The sequence below is a fragment of the Sarcophilus harrisii genome, chromosome 2 (genome assembly GCF_902635505.1).
Source record: "Sarcophilus harrisii chromosome 2, mSarHar1.11, whole genome shotgun sequence".
In the NCBI taxonomy this organism is placed as follows: domain Eukaryota; kingdom Metazoa; phylum Chordata; class Mammalia; order Dasyuromorphia; family Dasyuridae; genus Sarcophilus; species Sarcophilus harrisii.
In genome coordinates this window covers 523,600,123-523,623,044 of record NC_045427.1, presented here as the reverse complement: position 1 = coordinate 523,623,044, position 22,922 = coordinate 523,600,123, and the positions used below count along the sequence as shown (strand labels likewise).

The following is a 22,922-nucleotide window of genomic DNA, read 5'->3' as shown; positions in this document are numbered from 1 at the left end:
TTACATTTGAATAGAAAATGATGAATAGTTTTAAAATTCCTCTTATGTGCTAAAATGCTGAGGAAAGAGTTGCTGCTCTCTAGAAGCTTACAGTCTAATAGGGGGATAACAATAGAGAGAAGGAAATAAAGAAAGCATCCTAGCCCTACATATTGGTATGTAATGATGGTGGTGGAATCAAAACCCAGCAGAGCAACTGGGACATGATGGAAAGATTACAGGAATTTTGAGCCTTCTTTAAAGAAAGACAAGGGGAGAAATTTTTGACCTTCGCTCTTGCCCTCTCTAAGGAATAAAAGCAATCGAATGTGTTGAGTATCAAAATTGAAGCATTTTTCACAATGATTTTTTCTGAATGATGAGCCTGTCATAGGGGAAAGAGAGCATGGTGAGGATGATGATGGAACCAAATCAAGCAGAGCTAAGGGTGGCAAATGAGGATTCTTTGCCATTACGATCTCTTTGACCTTGGATGAATTATAGTCCCTCTTGATTTCAATTTTTTCAAGTGTAAAATTAGTGAGTTGGACCAGGACACCTCCTGTTAGCTCTAAATCTGTGATCATAGAAGATCTGAAACCTATCTTCTTGGCAGTCTTAACACATAAACTTAATGAAGGCAGTTAAATAAGCCCTTGGTCCAGGGACAAGAAGCAACAGCATAACCACAATACCTCAGGTGGACATTAGCCAAGATGCATTTAACCACAGAATGTTCTATCATTTCATAGTACACGAGGGGAAACCTGATTTTATTCATTCTCCCTAATGACTCATTTATTTATGCTCGGGGCATAATATTAACTACACTTACTAGGTGCTGCATTTGTCGTTGACACAGCATACCAACATTGACCTTGGTTCTCCAGCTCCTCCTTGTATACCTATGGTAGGGATAAATCTCAATTCTTTTTTTTTTTTTTCTTATGCTTTATATTTTCTGTTACATTCTATGGGAACCAGTTTCAAAGTATGATGATTAAAAGGAGCATATGGAAGTTGGGCATGGGGTCAGAACCACGGGATTTGAGAAGTAGAGGGTACTTTTTACAATCTATCAAAAATTCACTTTAAGAAAGCACCTCTTTCCTTCATTAACACTGAAATTGATTGTAGTTTTCCTTCACTCTTCCCCAGTAACATTTTGGATACCTTTGGACCTGGGAGACTCTCATCCTCCAGTGCCATCTGTTTTATCTGACCGTGGGATTTTCTTGGCAAAAGATATTTTAGTAGTTTGCCATTTCCTTCTCCAGTGGATCATCTTTTGTCAAACTCTCCATTATGACTTGTCCATTTTGGATAAACTTGTACAATGTAGCTTCTAGTTTTATTAAGTTGCTTAAGACCCTGCCAGGGTAAGATAGTGATCCAGGAGAGAAGAAAACTGTATTTAAATCCATTTAATGAAATGGGTAAAAATAATTTTTAAAAAATCCTTAGAGCCACATATAACAAGCCTAATCAATTTTCCCTGTATAGGCCACTAAATACTTAATGATTGCTTTAATGTCTTCCCTAATTCTTCTCTTCACTAGGATAAACATTTCCAGTTCTTTCATTCAATATTCTCTTGACATGGACCTGAGGACCTTCATCATTTTTGAATGTTTTCCTCTTGCTGTTCTCAAGCTTATCTAATCTTTCTTCTACTTAGACACAATATTCTAGCTGTGGACATGTCACTTTATTGATTCATTCAGTTTTTTTGTCAGCTAACCATCCCTAATCCCTCAACTTTTAGACAGACTTCTAGTCTGTAAAGATCTTTTGGATTCTGATTCTGTCATAGTTAATAATGATATATTACTGGCTAAATTAGGTTTGTAGGGCTTTGAGTTATAGAAGTTCCCATAGCTTATGAGGTTACAAGTCAAGTCAATAAGCATTTAAGTACTTATTATGTGCCAGATACTGTGGTAAGTAAGTATTGTGGATACAAAAAGAAAGAAGGTCTTTCTTCTCATGAAGTTTATGTTTTAATGGTAGAAGAAAACTTATGAAAGAGAGCTGAAGGGGTGTGGGGACAAGGAAATGTATTTGTACTGGGTCATAATGGGGAAATCCAGAGATTCAGAAGCAAAGCTGAAAGAGTAATTCAAGATGGCTGGATCTTTTCTCAAAGTGGAAACTCTGAGAAAAATTCACTAATGGGAAGGTTTTCCCAAATCAATGTTTCTTGCCATAAATTTATTATATTGAAATCAATGTAAATGAGAGATTGGAATCTCATTGTTCATGTGCTATACTTTGCTTTATCTGTGGATAGCCTTCAGTAAGCATCCTTTCCTTATAGAAGTTGGGTTTTGTTCTTATAAATAGAGTGTGAAAAAATGAAATGGATCGGGAATATGGAAAATTTCCTTCCATTTCTCTAGGGCTGACAAAACATGTTCATGTTAAGTTAGACAAGAAACACTATTAGAATTCTATCCATTTATATTGAGCTCTGCTTCTTCAAATAGTGTTCTGCTATGTATTTCACCCATTAAGTTAATGTATCACTCCTCATGTCTGACCTTTAAGGGAAAAAGTATTAATGAAAGACATTCTGTTCAAAAAGCAAATGACACAGGTTTGGGATTTGTTGTAGTAATTGGATTCTAGTAACTGGAAAAAAGTAGCAATTGATGTTTGCAAGAAGCTCTGTATTTTTTCAAAGCAGATAGTAATATTAGTCACAGAAATAACAAGTATTCTTGGCAAACAGCAATAATCCTGCTTCTAGGGAACTTCCTTTGTACATTTCAATAGCCTTACTGTCAGTATAATAAGAAACAAATGAAAAGAAATGATGGTTCATTGTAAATTCTTTGTTATTAAAGCTCTAGGAAGAGAGCAGATAATTCAGAATGGCAGCTCATCCTGGAGCTTTCTGCCTGCAGTTTGCAAATCTAGGAAATGTCAGGGAACTGCTAAGGCAAACCTTCAAAATCTAGATGTAGATTTTGTTAGATTAACTCATCTTATCTCTTATAATAATCAACACTGGGATTGCTAGAAAGGCAAAACTATTCTTAATTGTGCAGCACATAATAATATAATGACTGTAGGAGCAATGAAAACTATTCCTCAGAGAGGAAATCCAAAAAAAAAAAAAAAAAAAAAAAAAAAAAACCAGGGTTCAAAGGGATGAAGAAGTTGGGGGAAGCATAATGATAGAAGGAGTGATTTTAGCCCAGAAACTAGGGAGGGGGGAGTAATAGGGATAACATTTCTGTCCTGGAAGGCTGGAATGGTTCCCTGAAAGATTTCCCTATGCTGCTGCATGGGAGAGTGGGAAGAGAGAGATGAGAGGCAATTCATGGACTTTCCTTTGAGCCACAGGCACTTGGGGAAAACTGGCCTTCTGGCACTTCCTTTCAGAACCATAACACTTGGGTATCCTATTGTCTAATCTAAATCATTTGATCCCCACAATTACATTTTACAAAATACTTTGTTAAATATATTTGCTCAACTATCCTTGACTGTTTGTGTAATAGCATTTCGTAGAAGGGAACTGGTTTATTCAGTCCAAGAGTATGCTGACTGTCATCTTGTACTTCTAAAATAGTGTGACAGCCCTACTTTGCAAATTTCTGATGTACAATAGATATGTCTAGCCCATATCCTTCTCAGAAGTAGAAAATGGAGAAATGAGCTCGTAGTGGTATCCCTCCTGCTCTATGCAAAGGTGGACAATCTCTCATTATAAGGTGAGCCAGTTCCCAGATCAGAAATCTTTAAACTAATCCCCACAACAAATGCTACTTGGTTGACCAGGGTGTGATACGGTCTCCTACTATTACAGGACCTACTGGCCTTATATGACCAAAATTTCTGTTCTTTATCTAGACAGATCTTAGGAGTTGACTAAACTAAAGGAAAAAATCAATTCAAATATGGTGGGAACAATAATTAGAATCACACAAGACTCAATAACAGTTACAATAAAAGACTACAGGTCTTTTATCCAGAAGCAAAAGAACTAGGGTTGTGTCCAAAAATAGCTCACCCAAAGAAGTTAAGCATAATGCTGAAATGAAATGAAAAAGGATATTCAATTAATTGCGAGACCTTCAGGACTTTTTTTCCCTAGTATTTTATTGCAAAAAATTTCCCATGTCAAATTTTCTATTAAGTTTGGGTTTTTGTTGCAAAAAAAACCAAAAACCCAAACTTAATAGAAAATTTGACATGTGAAATCCAAGAGAAATATGAAGTGAATATCAAAGAGTAATTACAAAGGACTCAGTAAGGACAGACTATTGGCTTTTTATTCATGGAAATGTAAACCATATGTCTACGATTGTTATTAGTAATTGGGTAGTTTGAAAGAAAGATTGGGGTAGAACTGAGTATGAATTGATTCTAAAAAGCAAAACCATGTAGAAAAAGAGTACTTATACAAATCAGGTAAGAGAGGAAGAACTGACACTGAGGAATTAGATGGGGGAGGAGGGCTGGTAGTTAAGAACCCTTACTCTCACTAAGAATGGATTAAAGGAGGAACAATACTATATATACATAGGTACATATATACAGATATATAGATAAAGTCTTCTAAATTTAGAAATAAATAAGAGGTTAAGGGGATAAGGGAGGGGGAAAGGATAAAGGAGAGTTTTTTTTTAGGGAGTCCTACTCCATTAGATCAGGGTTAAAGAAAGAACAACATACATTTTAAAGGGATCAAGTCTTCTAAATTTATAAAGAAATAAGAGGGTGAGGAAATAGGATAAGGCCAAGTATAGAAGGGTATGTAGATTAATGGGAATGGGATAAAAAGTGAATAACATATAATTGGAAGGTACAAAAGTTTCTAAATTCAGATGGAAACAAGAGGGCAAGAGGAAATAGGGGGAGAGAGGATAAGGGAGGGATTCTTAAAGATAGGGTAGGATAAGCAATAGGAAGACAAGATAACAGGTAGAAAGAAAGTAGAGGACTCAGGAAGAGGGCAGTAATGTAATCATGATCTTAGACAAAGTTAAAGCTAAAATAGATTTAATAAAAAGAAAAATAAGGGAACTATACTATAAGGCAGTCATATTAATTAATATTGTTTTAACCTATTTAAAATAAGTAGATAGTTAAATCTGGAACATTGCTGTGGTATAGGAAATGATAAGTTGGTAGAATTAGAAAAACATGGAAAGACTTGGACTTAAAAAGAAAGGTGTTTTCTATTTTCAGAAAAACAGGACAAATAAGCATATTATGGTCTTATAGATGCATATGAATCTATGTGCATATATTTTTTATAGATTCCTATGCTTATGCATGGTATATGTATGTATATACATATGTGTGTATATGTATAAACACATACATATATTTATATATACGCTTAATTGTAGTCTTCTTGGGGTTAGCAGGAAAAAGGGGGAGAAAAGAACAAGGTAAGAAGTACACAGTAGAGAACAAAAGAAATGTACAAGGAAGGAAAAAAAAAACAGCCCTGAGCACAATATATAGAATTTATTATATAAGCTTTCTTAAAATTGAATTTTATTACTTTATATTTTGAAACCTCTCATGTTCTGCAGTGCACATAGAAGTTTTTTTTTTAAATTTTCCTATTTTGTATTTATACTTAAACTAAAAAAATTTTTTTTAAAAAGATTTTAGGGGAAGAGGAAGATAGCTTCTTAAAGACTACGTCTTGAAAAAGTTGAGATTTGAATCTGTTCTTGAAATATGGGTAGAATTTTCATAGTTAGAAAAAAGGAGCCAGGCATTTTAGGTAGAAGATTCAGTTGGGCAAAAGGGCAGAGTTAGGAAAACAAGAAGAGGAAAAAGTGAATTTTAGAGGTAAAAGAAATTTTAGGGAATCAGCCATTCTCAATTTCAGTGAAGTTTATTTCAGAGACTCCTTGGAACTATGTAATATTAAACCTGTGATTAAATAGCTAGTGACCTTAGATTTCATCAAATTCCTTTTCTCTAGAAAAAAATGAGGTGGCATACTGGTTGGAACAAAAAGTTCATTTAAAATTATAGAAGATTAATCAGTTAAGATTGTTTAGAACCATCTTACTGGAAGGTTTTGAATATGAGAACAATGTGACTTTACTTGACTTTCAAAGATTTTTAAAATGCTTTTTTGCATCTTTTCACCATTAGGCAAAATTGTAAAGGAATGACAGACTTCTTTTTTCTTTACAGGCCCTCAATTTTGCACAAATTCCAACCCTCTTCTGCAGTTTTCTTTCAAATTTTTATCAAAATTTGTTTATTATATGTCTTAATAGGAATTATAGGATTTTCTATAGAAAATTCTACAACAATTACTTTAGAAATTCTCATTTGCAATTTTAAAAGATTTTATTGTCAGAGTAGTAATAGCTGATGAAATTTATTTTTTCCTTTCCAAATATTTTTTTCATTTAAGCAGGAAAAAAGATGTATTATTGGAGAGAGACAGTATTATGAAGAGATTAGACTTTTGTAGCTTTCATGATTTAACTTTTTTTATTTTCCTCTCAATTATATGCAAAAACAATCTTTAACAATCCTGAATTCTGAATTCTCATTACTTTCTCATTGAGAAGGTAAGTGATTTGATAGAGCATACATGTGTGCTCATGCAAAACAACTAATTTTATGACTTTTAAGTCCCTTTTAGCTCTACATTTCTAAAATATTGATCTAATCCATGACTTTCTTAGCATGTGAAAATGCTGACAAATGTACTCATTATAACAGAAAATCAGGCGTTACCCAACATTGCTTTTGTTTTTGTTTTGTTTTCTTTAACATTCATTTATTAATATTAGACTTTTCTGAATAGGGCAAGTTAAATTTCTGTAAGGCTAGGCTTCTTTTCAAATCTTTTGTTGGTAAGTAAACAAAGTGTTTGGTGATCAGCAGGTTTGGTAGAACGTTTGGAAAATTAGGTACTAGCTATCCATTGTTTCCTTTCTCTCTTTGAGTGAAGTGAAAGATGCCTCAAGTTTTTGAGTAAATGTCCAAAATGTGGGAAATCCCTCCTTTAAAAAAAAATCTGCTCATCTAAAAATTATCTAATAAAATGAGCATATAGTCAAAAGCCAAGAGGATTCATATATGAAATTGTAAATATGTATAGCCTTTTTCTTTTAAAATATAATTTCCTTTAAATATATTCTAATTTGTTTAACAAATTTTACACATCACTTTTAGAGCTTTTCTAATCATGTATGATTCTTTTTGGCCTTCCTTCTATTCTCTTATAAATTTTTTTTTTAAAAAGATTTCAATGAGTATTCCTTCCCCCCCCCCCTCTCAAATCATATTCCTGTGCCCCTTCTTTTTAGTCTGTTCTTTTCCCTCTCAGGACTGTTTAAAAAAAAAAAAACACCAAAAAAATCCTTCTAATAAATTTGCATAGAAGAGGGGGAAACACATTCCCACATTAAATGTCTCAGACCATCTGTATTTTTCTGCATTCCAATAAAATGGAAATTTATTCCATTGCTTCTTTGTCAGGATATGTTTAACATGCTTCATCATTGGTCCTCTTGAACCTATTTAATTGATTAGAGTCGTTAAGTCTTTTAAAGTCATTTTTACATACCATATTGTTATTGTACATTGTTCTCCTGGCTCTATGCTGTATTACTTAATACAGATTTTCTCACAGTTTTCTGAAAATGATCTTTTTGTTATTTCTTACAGTATAATAATAATCTGTGATTTGTTCAGACATTTAATGTAGACAGGTTGTAATGAGAAATGACTAACAAAACATACCTTACTTTAAGGTGATTTGTTAGAAATTTGCCCTTGTAGAAGCATTCTAACTGTAGGATGGTAGGAATATTCAAGAATGCCAAAAAATAACCCTCTTGATTTAAAGATAATATTTAAAATATATAGGCTCGTGTAGAGTATTGTTTCCTTCAATAGCCAAAAGCAGGGAATATTGCTCTGGCGGCTAACTTACTACACTGGAATTTTTATTGACTTATTTATCGAGCTGGTAATTTCACACCTGTGTTGCTTATAGGTTAATCATTTCCAGTGTTTTCTTTTTACTGCTCTTTCTTTTTTATTGACTGTTATTTCTAGTTGATATAAGCAAGGCTAAACAGTAATCTTGGACTCTTCTAAATAGTGATGATTTTTACACTAATTTTCTGGAGATAGTTCTTTGGCTCTTCAGATTTTACTAGAAAACAAGAGATTTAGCTACTAGTATAAGAAGAAGATATAAGCAAGATTTTCCTAATATTTATTCCAGTGACTTTCAAGGCGCAAGAATGGTTTCATTTTTGGCTTTGTAAGTCCCGTGACTAGCATAGTTATTTGATCTTAGTAGTAGATGCTTAATTAAATATTTGAGTTGTAGTGATGGTTATTAATATGTAATTATGTATTATGATATTTTGGGATAATTTATATGTGTATATAGGCACAAATACACATGCATATGTGTAGATATACATATACATATACGTATATATGCATATATATTATATATCCATATATATGTAAACATGAGTTTATTATTAAACAAGATATTTTATACAACAGAGTTAATCCTGACATGACTATTGCTAAATTAAGCATCACAGACCATTATATTTTCTAAAGTACTGATGGATTCTTCTACCCACTAAGTATCAAAGGAGTTTAAAAAATGAATTATAGCTGACATCTCCAAAGGCTTCTGAGAAAAGGCAGGATTTCAAAGGGATATAGAAGAATAGGTGGATAATAGGTATTTGGAGAACAAGAGGAGGAAAGGCAAATCAAGTGTCACAGTGCTTTGAAAGCTTATTGTCAAAGGAGAAAGTCTTCTATCTTTATGGATGCAGTTTCACCTGGAGTGACAGTTTACATTTATCAGATAGTAGTTATAAAACATTTTTGTGGTTTGAGGTGATTGCAAGATCAATAGGAGTCAGCAGCTAGATGTGTCATCACAAAAATGCTACTGCAGGTATTGGCTGTGCTGAGAGGGAGGGGAAGGGATGTTATCAAACCCTTGCTCTCATTGTCACTGGACGATGTGGTCATCTCAGTGTAAGAAATTAATAAGCTGCAGAGTATTGAGATGAGGGAAATCGGAATGATGATGAGCCTAGAATCTGTTTCACATTAGGAATTAGGCATTTAAAAGAACATTCAAGAGAGACATGATAGTATTTGCAGGTCTACACATTGAGAAGGGATTAAACTTGTTCTCAGAAGAAGAGGATCTGGATAGGGATAAGAAAGGAGAGAAGGGGAGCAACTTGAGTGACTTGCCTTGGATCACACAGCCAATGTGAGTCAGAATCACGGGTCTCCTTGACTGAGACCAGTTCTTGTATTATTCCATGATAATTAGATCCCAATAAGAGTTCACATTCATTTAATGGGAACTCAAATCTGATTTCGGTGCTTCAGAAAGACTTAGATGAATTTAATTTCTTTTAAAATGATCAGTGCATTCTTAAAAGTAGAACCCTGAAGTCTTGCTATGTCAACATATGAATGTGACATATGAAGGAGGAAAACTGTCCAGTTTGGAAAAGAGAAGACTGGAATTAGATGACTGGAGATAAATGAGAGTATGAATGTGGGTGGAGTTTTAATGTTGTTTAGTTGTTCAGTCATGTCTAACTCTTCATGACCCCATTTGGGTTTTCTTGGCAAATGTACTCAAGTGCTTTGTCAGTTCCTTCTCCATCTTATTTTACAGATGAGGAAACTGAGGCAAACAGGATTAAGTGACTTGCCCAAAGTCACACAGCTAGTAAGTATCTGAGACCTGATTTAAACTCAGGAAGATGAGTCTTCCTGATTCCAGGCCTGGAACTCCATTCATTGGTCCTGCCCCTGCACCTTACTACCTGCCTTTTATTTATTTCATGCTTATATGGAAGAAGAGGGAAGGGAAGGAAATGAGCATTTATAGAACCCCTATTATATTCCAGGCAGGTGTTTAAACTCACTCTCTCATTTCATCCTCACAACCACCTTGTGAGGTAGGTGCTATTTATTATCCTCAATTTACAGTTGAAGAAACCAGGACAGACAGAAGTCAAAGTGATTTGCCCAAATCATAGTCAGGAAGTGTAGGAGGCTGCATTTGCACTTGGGTCTTCCTGACTCCAAGCTTAGCACTCTATTTTCTATGTCACTTAGCAGTCCTTGTCAGTAAGTCAATTATATTTCTAAAAGCCATTGTGGCTGCTTTTTAAAAAGTCTAAGGATAAAACATAAGTTCCCCAGCCTACCATTTAAAGGCCTCCCACAGCCCGGCTCCAGCCTAGCTTCCGAGTCCCATTTCATATCATTTATACATTAGCTATACTGTCTGTGTTAAACACTCCTCACACTCTCCTTTCTCTATCCTTTGCAAAGATTGTTCCTCTGGTCCAGAGTAACTCCTGCCCTCACCAGTGTGACTTAAGAGCCTGAGGGTCTCAGTTCAGGGGTCACTTCCCTTCTCGTCCACTTGTTAGCACTTCTTCCTCCACTTACCTTCTACCTGTATATCTATGTATCTCCCCCAAAAGGAAGAGTTGTCTCCTCAGTGTTTATAACTGTACTTTGCACAATAGTATTTATGGTGTGGGGGTAGGTACTTAATAAATGGAATCAAACATAGGCTGAATGCCTGGATAGCCAAGAATGAGGAATATTGGAAGAGAGCTCATTGTTTGGGGATGGGTTGGATGAGAGATCTTCCGAGATCCTAACTCCCATCATCTAGGGGGTCAGTGGAAATTTAATGTCCTGTTTTAAGTTGATTTAGGCTAGAGGAAGTTAATTCAGTATTGGGCAGATAGCTACTGAAGAGACTTCTTGTGTTTTGAACAGTGTCATTTGACAGTTGTCAAGTAAATAGATTTCATGTATTTTCAGAATAAATTCAAGTAAGCAGACTCTTATCATGGCTTCACATTGGCTAGCCTCAGTGAAGCTATTCCCGTTCTGCCCAGTGAGACGGTGCATTTTTTAAGCTTGTATTTATCCAAGTGGTGATGATTGTGTATGACTGCTCACAACAAACAAGTTATCAAACATAATAATAAACTTGAATCTTAGTATTTTGACTTTTACTCCTTTGGGGACTAATTATCCAATTAGTGAATTATCTTGTTCTCATTGACATCTGACAATTTCACTGCTTGCTAATATCTTTATCAAAGAATAAAATAGTGGGAATACAGTGAACTTGATAAATCTTTTCCCCTATTTCCTAGGTTGTTGTTCAATCCTTTTGAGTCATTTTTAAGTTTTCATGACCCCGTTTGGATTTTTCGTGGCAAAGATATTGGAGTGGTTTGCCATTTCCTTCTTCAACTCATTTGATAGATGAGAAAATGAGGCAGACAGGATTAAGTGACTTCCTCAGGGTCACATACCCAATAAGTATCTGAGGACAAATTGAAAGGGAGATTGGTCTTCCTGATTCCCGGCTTGGTCCTCTATCGACTGTGTCTCCTCACTGCTTTCTCTGAGTGTTTTTAAGTTTGAAGCAAATATAAACCATCTAATAAAATGTAGTTTTTATTTATCCATGGATTTATATTAACTATGCTAGGCCTGCATCTCATTTAAACATTAGCTATAATATGCTTTTCTCTGTGTAATATAAATTATCCCACCAACAATCACTAGTATATAGTTTCTGGTCCTCATTGTGACCAGTGGTATGCCTTTACTGGATTCAACAAAATAAAGCAACTCTCTCAATGGTAATACTGCTAATAAGTAGCATTTATATAGTGCTGTAAAGTCTGCAAAATGCTTTATGTATTATCTCATTTGATTCACTTAGCCATCTTACAAATTAGAACAAACTACTGATTTGCTGAATCCTGAATTAATGTGTTCAAAAATAAAAGAAATTATCTCATGAACCAGTTTAAACCAGGACCAGATCTATTTCTGAATCTCTTCAGCTGGAAGAAAACCCAAACATGAACTATGATGCATTGAACATAAATTGCTTTTAGCCCTTGGAGAGAAATAAAGTTAGGTGGCTCATTTTGGGGTGAAGTCTCTGATACCATTTCTTTAATAATCATAGTGCATTTCGTTTCTCAGTTGTCCAAGAAAGTAGCAGTATCGCATAGGGAAGAGAGATATGAATTTAGGAGAGACCAGAATTTTAATTTTGCCTCTAATAACTATCAACCTAGATCACCTAATCTCCCTGAGCCTTTGTTATTTTCTTTTTTTTAATCTTTAAAATACAGATAATATACAGATTTTAATCTTTAAAATACAGATAATATACCTTTAGCTCACTCAGAGATTGGCCTTAAGGATAATCTGAGATGAAAAATGGAAACATTTATTTCAAGGAGGCTGTCCCATTTGATCTTCATAACAATCTTGTAAAGCAGGCAGGATAGGTATTATTGACCTCATTTCACAAATGTAAAACTCAATGAAAGTTGAATGATTTGGGAAAGGCCATATATTTTTAAATATAAAACTGTTTATATAATATTTTGCAAGCTGTAGTACTATAGAAATGTTATTCTATTCACATATATATAATACATATGCACACATACATAAAAATAAAATATTTTGCTTATAGCAAATCTGTAAAATAGGTGCTGTATTTATACTTGTTTTGCAGATGTTAAAGCTGAAGCTGAAAGTGAATAATTAATTTGCTTTAAGATCTGACAGCTAGTATATTTTTGAGATGAGATTCAGCTCGGGACTTCCTGATTTTTAGTTAAGCATTTTATCTATTATTCTACCTACCATCTTATAAGCAGCAGAAGACCCAGATCTTTTGAACTGCTTGTTTTTTGTTTTGTTTTGTTTTGTTTGTTGTTGTTAATAAAGGATAGATCCAAAATGAAGCCTTATGAAAAAAATTCTCCAAAATACCATTAATTAGAGGAATTAAAGAATTCCTGTATTATTATTTCATGGTCACAAGTTAACAAAAAAAGGAAGATTACAAGTGTTGGAAGATTTATGAGAAAATAGATATAATATGCTCTTTTTTTTGAACTAGTATAGCCATTCTGTAAAAGCAATTTATAACTTTACCCAAAAAAGTTACTGAACTGTGTGTACCTTTGACCCAGTGATACCACTAACAAGTCTATATGCCCAGTTGATCAAAGAAAGAGGAAAAAGATCTATAAATACAAAAATATTTACTGTAGCTCTTTTTGTAGTAGTAAAGAACTACAAACAACAGAGAAATAACAATTCTTCATTAATTGGAAAATGAATGAACAAATTATACTATAGAAATGGAATGCTATTGTTCTGTAATAAATGATGAAAAGGATGATTTCAAGGAAATCTGGCAAAAATTTAGATGAATTGATACAGTGAAGTAAAGAAGCATGACAATAATTTGAACAATAACAACTTTGTAAATGCAATACTTTAGTATTCTTAAGTCTTTTCATCACTGCAATGACCAGTCATGACTCTAAAACACTCTTGATAATGCATGCTACCCTTACCTTCATCCATTCAAATGAATGATGTATTGAGAGTATAGATTGAGATAGATTTGATAAAATGACAAACAGGGACACACACACACACACACACACACACTTCTATACACATATCAAACAAAATAAATGTCTTCGTTATTAGGGTTCAGATTTATTTTACTTGATTATGTTTACTTAGGAGAATGTTGTTTTTCTTTTGTCTTTGAGGGTGGGAGAATATAGGAAAGAGAGAAGATAGACTTTTATATATTGTAATATATATATATATATATATATATATATAAAAGAAAATAAAAAATTTAAAAGCCATGGATAATGACTGGACATATGATCTCACAAATATTCAGAACTCTGCAATATGTGAATTTTCTCTCAATATAGGTCCAACTTAGAATCCTAAGAGAGTTGCTTAAAACACTTTCAACTTTAAAAGACTCACCCAAGATTAGTGTGATGGCTTATTTCAGAGGTGGAATAGAAACTCAAGTGTTTTGAGTTCCAGGGAAGAAAACATCCATTTATTTATCTATATATCTGTCTATTTATTTGTTTGCTTGTTCATTTGTTTATTTATTTGTTTGTTTATTTAGTGATGTGTGTATTCATTTATTTATTCATTCATTTATGGATTTATTTATTTAGAAATCATTTATTTCTGAACTATATAACAGGCACTGTGCACATTTGATTTTTCCAAAATCTTGGGAAGAAGATGCTATTATTATCTAATTTTACAATAGAGCAAACTGAGGCAGAGATTAAGTGACTTGCCTAGGGTGCCACAGCTAGTAAGAATTTGAGACCAGATTTGAACTGAGGTGTTCTTGGCTCCAGGCCTAGAACACTGTGAACTGCAGTGTTACTAGTTGCCTCCTGAGCACAACTACTGTATTGTGCTACCTCTTTTAGGTTAACATCATGCTACCTCTTTCAGGTTAACATCATGCTACCTCTTTCAGGTTAACATCATGCTACCTCTTTCAGGTTAACAGATGATCTGAAAATCCTAATGTGTTTTTTTTTTTTTCAGCAGTTCTGAGGGGGAGCCTTCAAATTACCAAGGAAAATGGTGGCCTTGTCACTAAAGATTTGTGTCCGCCACTGCAATGTAGTGAAGACTATGCAGTTTGAACCATCTACAGCAGTGTATGATGCATGCCGCGTCATTCGGGAGCGGGTTCCCGAGGCACAAACTGGACAAGGTAAGTCATGAGTAAATGACATGTTTTCTTGGAGCATTACTGCCATTCTGTTTCTAGAGAATATTATAAGTCACACTTAGATAGCTCTGCAAAGTTTACAAAGTCCTTTTTTTCCCAGACTATTTTTGCACAAGGATGAGCCCCAATTTTGATGAGAAAACTGCCTATGGTCACCTTGCTGGTAGCTGGATTAGGCTCGAGATTCAAACCCAAGTGTCCCATGAATGGCTACTACACTGTAGCCTAGGTGTGATTGAAGACTCATTCTCTGTATCCTAACCCAACCCTTACAACACCCCTCCCTACACATCTGCAAAAACGAAAAGAAAGCCTTAAAATTCTATACAGGTGTAGCCCAGTTATTATTATAACCATTAATTTATTTTTTTTAATGTTTAAAATCTTGGCATTGTATTTAACAGTTGTTACATGACAGCTTTTCACTTCTGATCAGATATATTTTTATATAAGCATGATAACTTAGAAGATATCATTTTAATCAAAATTTAGAAACTATGGAAATCACTACTTCACATTTCTCCCTAAAGACAGTCCAGTTATCAAAAGACAGAACTGTACAATGCTATTTTTCTAAGATTAAAAGCCAAGAAATTTATATTGTTACAGATTGTATTTAAGACCATACTTTTTTGAGTATTAAGATTTTTCAAATTCACTTCTTGGAAATGATATATGTCATTGATTTTGACATGGTCATCAGATTAGTATTTATTATTCATATCAAGTAATTAGCTCATAATTAATAAATTAATAATTAAGTAAGTAAAAAGCTCTTAATTTAGAGTAATATATATATATACACATGAGCTTGAATCCTCAAAATAATTTTTGATCCTTTCCTGCCCCTCATCCTTTCCCACATATAATTAATTGCCAGAGTCATATGATTTCAGTTTTTAAATACTGCAAGAGATCTGTGACCTCACTGATGTACTCCCTCCAATTGTGAAGATAATAAATAATTACTTTATATTCAGAATAGTTCTTCTTGTCTAAATGCTCCTGTCAGAGCAATTCAAAGACAAAATACTTAATGAATTTGAAATCTTTCACTATATCTTTCTCTTTTTTGAAGGGGAAGGTAGAGGAAGCAGAGGTAATCCAGACTAAATGACTTATGGTTAGATTTGAACACAGGCCCTCCTGATTCCAGGGCCAGTGCTCTATCCACTATGCTACCTATTTATCTCTCTTTCCCTGTTTCTTCATATATGTACCACTGAAGCACTGAAATTGTCCATCTGTAACTCCTCTCTTCTGCCTTCTCCCCCTTTACTTCTTCTGACCTTCTTTTCTGATCATGCATTTCCTGGATGATATATTTTATGCAAATTACAATAGTCTGCACAATAGAGATTTTCAATTTCATAGGTAATCTGTTTTCTTTGGTTCAACATTCTATATGTAAATGCTTGTTTTGCTGTGTGTTTGTAAGTTCAAGATAATTCAACTTATTGTACACAAGTCATTAGTAATGTTTTATACCTCACATACCCATCATTTATCTCTCCATTGCCCCCCCCCCCCTTTTTTTAAATTTTTCTTAGCTTTTTGTATTTTGTGATTTAAGGCCATATGGCATCAGTGGTAGAATATTAATGTTTTGCAGAAAGATTTTTGCATAAGAGGAACAGCTTGTGATCATTAAAATCACTACTCAATTTCCTGATTGCAGTCTCACCCTCTTCTTCTTGTTCAATTCTGGGCCTATTTCATTGCTTATTTGCAGTATTTCACCACGATAGTTGTCCTGATAAATTAACTCAGTGAATTTCCCATTCAGCTTTTTGTGTCATAATCTGGCTAGTAGCCATTCTTTATTTGGTTTATACATATTGATATTAGGTGGGTCTCTTTTGAATCATGTTGAATTTTACTGCAGAGTTCATGTAGTAGTTTGGAGTTGAGAGAAGCGGAAAGTAAAGTATTATTACCAAACAAGAGCTCCTAGAAATCCTTATTGTCTATAGGCAGTCCTTTCTGTTGGACCCTATGCAAGACATCCTCCCTCAGTACAGTAAATACCTTTGCTGAGCATATCGCTCCATTTTGTGTTTTTGATTGTCAAAATATCTTTGCATAAAGTTGCATTTGTGGCTTTAGCTATTGAAGAATATTGCATGGTATAGTAATTAACAAATAAACAGCAAGAATCTTAGAATCTGAGTCCCTTTCAGTGTAGTATTTGACTGAAAATTTGTTGTAAAAAATTTTTTAGAAGCTAACCTGTTCTTAGTATTTGACTGAAAATTTGTTGTAAAAAAATTTTTTAGAAGCTAACCTGTTCTTTTTTCCTACTTGCAGCAACTATGCCTTTCTTGTCTGTTTATAATTTTTTATTTGTTTTTTGCACATAGTAAAAAGTAGGCAACATGAATTGGTATTGTTTTCTTGATCTTCTTTTGAGGTGGGGAAACTATTAATAAATTTTTCCTAATCCTTATTATTTTATCTTCTTTGAGAAACCAAAAAAACTGATCCTTATTTTCTTTTAAAATTGTCTCACCTACATCAAGAATCTCTTCCCCTTGTTTTTGGTCTGATCCAGTCATTCTTTTCTCTTCATTTTATTAAATATCATTGCTAAATACTTCTTGGAGCACATCAAAAACTGAAAAATTAAAGTCCAGGTGGAATCTATGAGAACAGTTCCTTGTGGAAACTCTGATTCATAGGACTTTTTTTGTTTATTGTTCTACATTCATCTATTAATGCTTATGATTATTCATAATCTTCACAGCAAACTTTTTCAAGATCAATTTATCACTCTTTTATCATAAGAACATGATTTTGTGAACATCTGATCTTTGTACCATCTCTTTTTTAAACATTTTATTAATGAGTTTATTGCCCACTGATTTACATATTTCCCCACTTATTAGGGAGATAAAATATTAGTTTATTATGATTCTTTCTGAGCTTTTTTCTGTCCTTGTTTTGATTGCCTTGTATCAGGTAACTTCTGTAGGGAATGGTAATATTCCATGTCCATGTCTTTTCCTCTCTTCATTTCCCTTTTTTTCACTGACATTGGGTCTAGTTAGAGTTTTTGATAGCATTTGCATATTTATCCTTTGAAATGAATAATATGGTAAAATCTGACTGCATATAGTATGCATTCTGTAAAATGATTCCCATATTGTTCAACAGTTATTTCCTGTCAATATTCATCTGGTTAAAAAAATTTTTTTTGTAATGTTTGGTACTTAAATTTATTATCTTCTCTTCTGGAATAATCAATTTATTATCTACAGGTATGAGATTCAATATTTTAAAAGCCTTTGATCTCTTATTTTGTTTTTTATCTTGAACCATATTTTCCCATATATTTTCTACCCTCCACTTACGCTTACCTTTATATTTAATACAAGCATGTGTGTGTGTGTGTGTGTGTGTGTGTGTACACTACACATGCACATATAAACACATGAGATAGGGACAGACAGATAAGATGCTAGGTTTTGGAAGCACTTACAAAATTAGTGAAGACTATAACCTTTTCATCTTCTCTAGCAAGTTTTAGTATACAGATCACTAAGGATGGACCACAATCTCCTTGACAATAGAAACATTTTTTGTCTTTGTATATTCCATCAATGCCATGCACGTTCTTCCATACATCCGCAATCTCAATGATATGAGCATTACCTCCTGTTGTGCACAGCTGGGTTGAAAGCCTTCCTTTAGAGCTTTTAATTGAGCATTACTTATTTATGTTTACTTTCTATGTATTTTGTGTATGTTTATTATTTGTATCCATTTCCCCCAGTAACACGCAAGCTCTTTCTGGATGGTAACTACTTCACATTTGTCTTTGTAACCATCCCCCTAGCATCTAGCACACTGCCTAATATATAGAACATCCTTTAGTAAATACGTGTTGATTAATTTTTAGATTGGCTATTCACAATTTCTTTCTTGTTCCATATTTGACCCATCTTTCCTATTCATCTATATCTGTAATGCTTCTTACTTCTTCTTGAGTCATTAGTTATTACTTTTTATAATCTCTTTAAATCTGCTATATGTATTTATTACCCACAATTTTGAATATTGAGATTGTGATGTTCCATGATCCATAACATACTATGTTCTATGGTAACACTGAATTAATTAGAATAAATTGTTCTGTATAATATATGAATAATACTTTAAAAATTGAATTGAGGATAATAAAATTCCAGGAAGAAGTTACTCATGAATTCTAACACTTTTTTCAAGATTTCCTTGAACATATGTAATTTTGCAACTAAAAAATGACAACAATAATATTAATATTTAAAATACATATATTGTTTTAATAGCTGACATTTATATAATGCATTAATATTTGCAAAGTACTTTGGAAATATGATCTCACTTGATCCTCAAAACAACTCTGAATGACAGGTGCTGTAATTTTTCCCCATTTTACAGATGAGGAAACAGAGGCAAACACTGGTTAAATGATTTTTCAGGATTGCACAGCAAGCCAAGTGATTTAAGATCATATTTGAACACAAGGTCTTCCTAATTTCAGGTCTAGAACGCTATCCACTTTGCCATCATATAGTTATTGTTTTGTCATTCTAGATATACCCTATTCTTCATGATCCTATTTGAGTTTTTTCGGGCAAATACTGGAGTGATTTGCCATTTCCTTCTTGAGTGAATTTTACTGATAAGGAAACTGAGGCAAAAAGAGTGACGTTACTTGCCAAAGCTCACACAGCTAGTCAGTGTTTAAGGGTTGACTCTAGGCTTTTTTCTGTTTTGCCACCTAATGTGAAATAACTCGCTAAACCAAACAACAAAATCCTCTAGCATAGGGGCTAATCTATAAATGTTAGTGAAACTTGTTCTGAAGAATTATTGCTTACTTGAACATTGTACATACTATACAACACAAATTTTGATTTTCACACACACACACATACACACACACAAACCCAAATACATTGTTTTTTATTTCAAGCAGATCATTCTTATTTCTTTGGCAACATTAAGAATAAAGATGATTTTTATCAGTTTAGGTCTTCTTGAGGTTACATGATATTTAAATGTTATTTAAAAAATAAGTAGTGATATGTCAATTTTTCATTACTAATTGAAACTAGTGAGCCCATGGATCTTAATGTAAATTAGAAGCCTCATTTGTTTTTGTTTTTCTTTTTTCCCTCCTCTTGTATTCTCATTGTGTTTATACGCCTCACAGCTTGTAAATGAAAAGCCCCAGGTTGGCAGGGAATTAGTCTTCGAGGTGTGGAAAATGTGTCTTATAAACTTGAAGACTATAAATCAAATAATTGAGGTTGAAAGATTTCAGATCCAGGGACTAGATCTACATGAAGGGAAATTTCTCTAGAAACATTTTTTTAAAAAACTAAACCAAACCAAAACATATTTATACAAAATAGCTGATAAGCTTTAATAAATGCAGTCGAGAAATAAATATCTTTAGTACTCTACTCCCCCCATCCCTCTCTCTCTTCTGTCTCACTGTCCATGTCTCCTCCCTCCCTCTGTTCCCCCTCCCTTTTACTCCTTTTTCCCCTTCTTTCCATTTCTTCCTTTCTCCTGCCCTTCCCTCCCAATCTTCCCCTCTAAAAGTCTTAATATCACCTTGATACCTTCTCTTCTTTGAATACTTCTTCCTTCTTATGTCTTTTTCTTTTTCTGTGATCAGATTAATGTCTAACTTAGGTGGGAGCATCAAACATTCAAGGGACTAGCAATTGCCGATTCCAGAAGCATTAGAGATTCTTAAACTCACTTTGGATCTCCTATACTTATTTTGAAAGGATACTTTGTAGCCTCTCTGGAACCATAATCAATTTCTTCCTCTTTATTTTTTGGGTAAATTTATACTCTTTTGGAAAAAGTCTGGCTTATCGAGAAATGGATTTTGTAGCTGGTTTTAAGTCATGATTCTTTCTGTGGACACTAATATATAAATATAACAGTGATAAACACTTCAGTCATCTTCAACTTAAGATGGGTTCTCCCTGGGTTCTAATGGAGTATTATTTATACTTGTTAGACGAATCTTGCTTCAAGCAACATATATTTCCTTGGCATTAACAAATAAATATACATTCATAGCATTTCTGGCCTATTATTTTTCCTTCTTGAATGGTTACCCTTACCCTTATGGAATTAGACATTCAGTTCATTATGTTATCTGTTATTTATTGCCTACTATGTACAAAATAGAGTATTGAACTCCAGTGGACATTTAAAGTTTAGATAAGACCTCATTATTACTTTGGTGGGGTTCGAAATCTCTTGGCTGATAAGATTATTCCTAGCTGTGGTATATAATATTGCATTAGAGAGATTCAGAACATCAAAGGTTCTTATTGATCAGCAGCATCTACAACATCTTCAAGAATTTGGGGAGAGGGTATTGGTATTTGAATTGGTTTTTAAAGGATGATTAAAGAGGATAAAAGAATACTTTCTCGCAATAGGGGAATGGAATCAAAAGAAGGGAGGAGTATTGTCTGAGAATATACCATGTGTTCTGAGATTAGGGATATTTTCATGTTGTCTGGATCATGTGAAGGGATGTAATTCGAGACAAAATTGGAAAGATTTGATGACTTTACAATGTTAAGAGATTTGAATATCAAGCAAAAGATCTTAAATTTTGTTCAATAGTAAAAAAAGAAAAGAAAAGAAAAGAAAAGAAAAGAAAAAAATCACTGAAGATACTTTAGACGGGGTAATATGGCCAAATTATACAAAAGAAAGATTAGCCTTGAAGTAGTTTGCAGGGCTGATTGGAGAGGCAAAGAATTGAGGTAGAAAGACCTTTCAAGAGGCTCCTCAGTAGTCTGGGGCCATAGACCAGTCCTGATAGGGATAAAGGCCAACTTCAGCTGGTGAGCCTGGATTGTTTTGTCTCTAAGGTTCCCCCAATGTTAAACATAACTTTTCAGCCTAGTAACTTAATGAAACATAATCTTATTTGGGTTTATTACTGCAACAGCTCAGCTCTTATGCCTCCTGATCTGCTTTAGCATTGAATACAGCTTGTGTTGTCATCCAAAGATCCTGCCCACTGCTGCCAAACAAATAGTTCTCTCCTATTAAGAAAGATGCCAGTACATTTGCCAGGTCAACAGACTCAATGCACAGAAGCCAGAGCATACATTATTGGGTCTCCCAAGGTCTCAGCCTCGCTGTATTTCTGATTTTCCTATATTTTAATTCTTAGCTTCCGACTATGGCTTATTCCTATCGGATGAAGATCCCAGGAAAGGCATTTGGCTGGAAGCTGGCAGAACGCTGGACTACTATATGCTGCGGAATGGGGTACGTTTCTCCCTGTTCTTGTTTTCCTTTGGGTGTTTTGAGGGACTTCTAATGAGAGCAAATATTACTATACTTGAAGGGAAAGAAGAAAAAACATCATTTGCTTTGGTCTATGAGCAATAAATGTATTCTTAAACACTCCTAATTTTCTTTGAAGGAGGAGGCTCAGGGGATAGTAGGAAATGTCAACAATCCAAATTCTCAAAACTCCACAGGGGCATAGGAGTAGCCCTGGGTGTGTATATATGTGTATGTGTGTTTTAAATATTTTCCACAACCCAATAGAACAATCCTATTTCTTACTTAGTTCTATAGCCAGGAGTTTTAATGAGGCATCTCCTGGTGGAAATTATGGGGATATTCCTGTAATTATTAATGGGACATAGTGCAGAGTGAGGGTTGGAGGATGGAAGGAAGATGAAAAGTGAATTTGATCATTAAATTTCTCTGATCATTTTGGGAGGTATGGGATTTGAGTACCTTTTGCATCTGAATACACAAACATCTGTAAAGTAATAAAACAATTTGAATAACAAGTCATTTTAATGCAAAAAGAAAGGTTAGGGAAGGAAAGGAGACAGTGAAAAAGGGTTAAACATTCTTTTCAGTTAAATCAACCCTAAGATAATAGCTCTCTGATGCATGAAGGCCAGCAACTGGAGTGGACAAATTAGATTGGTTAATATTCAGTGAAAACTCCATTGTAAGCATTGCATGAATGTTGTCCAGGCAAGATCCTTTATCCTCCACTGTTGGGTTTTGGGGAGTCACAACCAAGATAAAGTCAAGTGAGAGCCAAATATGGCTCTCAGCCTAATGTCTCGTTTGCTCTTCATATTGAATGTGAGGACAGAGGGATTCTATCAAAGTCTTTTTGTACACTTCTCAAACTGTAATTTCTCTGAAGAGTCTCACTAAAAAAATCAGAATGAGCTAATCCTAATTGGATAGAATATGAGCCATAAATCACACACAATTTTGAGTAATCATAAGCTATAAT

At 33.9% G+C, this 22,922-nt stretch overlaps 1 protein-coding gene across 4 annotated transcripts in view; it reads left to right on the top strand.

Moving 5' to 3' along the window:
• The window catches only part of TLN2 (talin 2), a 528,144-nt gene that overhangs the window by 282,103 nt on the left and 223,119 nt on the right, over nt 1–22,922 (top strand). For 3 of the 4 annotated variants that reach the window (XM_023497706.2, XM_031955439.1, XM_031955441.1), the window contains 2 exons: nt 14,434–14,605; nt 21,825–21,922. In XM_023497706.2, coding sequence (XP_023353474.1) covers nt 14,470–14,605; nt 21,825–21,922 — 234 coding nt within the window. In that variant the 5' untranslated portion in view covers nt 14,434–14,469. The remainder of the gene's footprint in view (nt 1–14,433; nt 14,606–21,824; nt 21,923–22,922) is intronic. The other variant, XM_003755615.4, reaches the window with a different exon arrangement.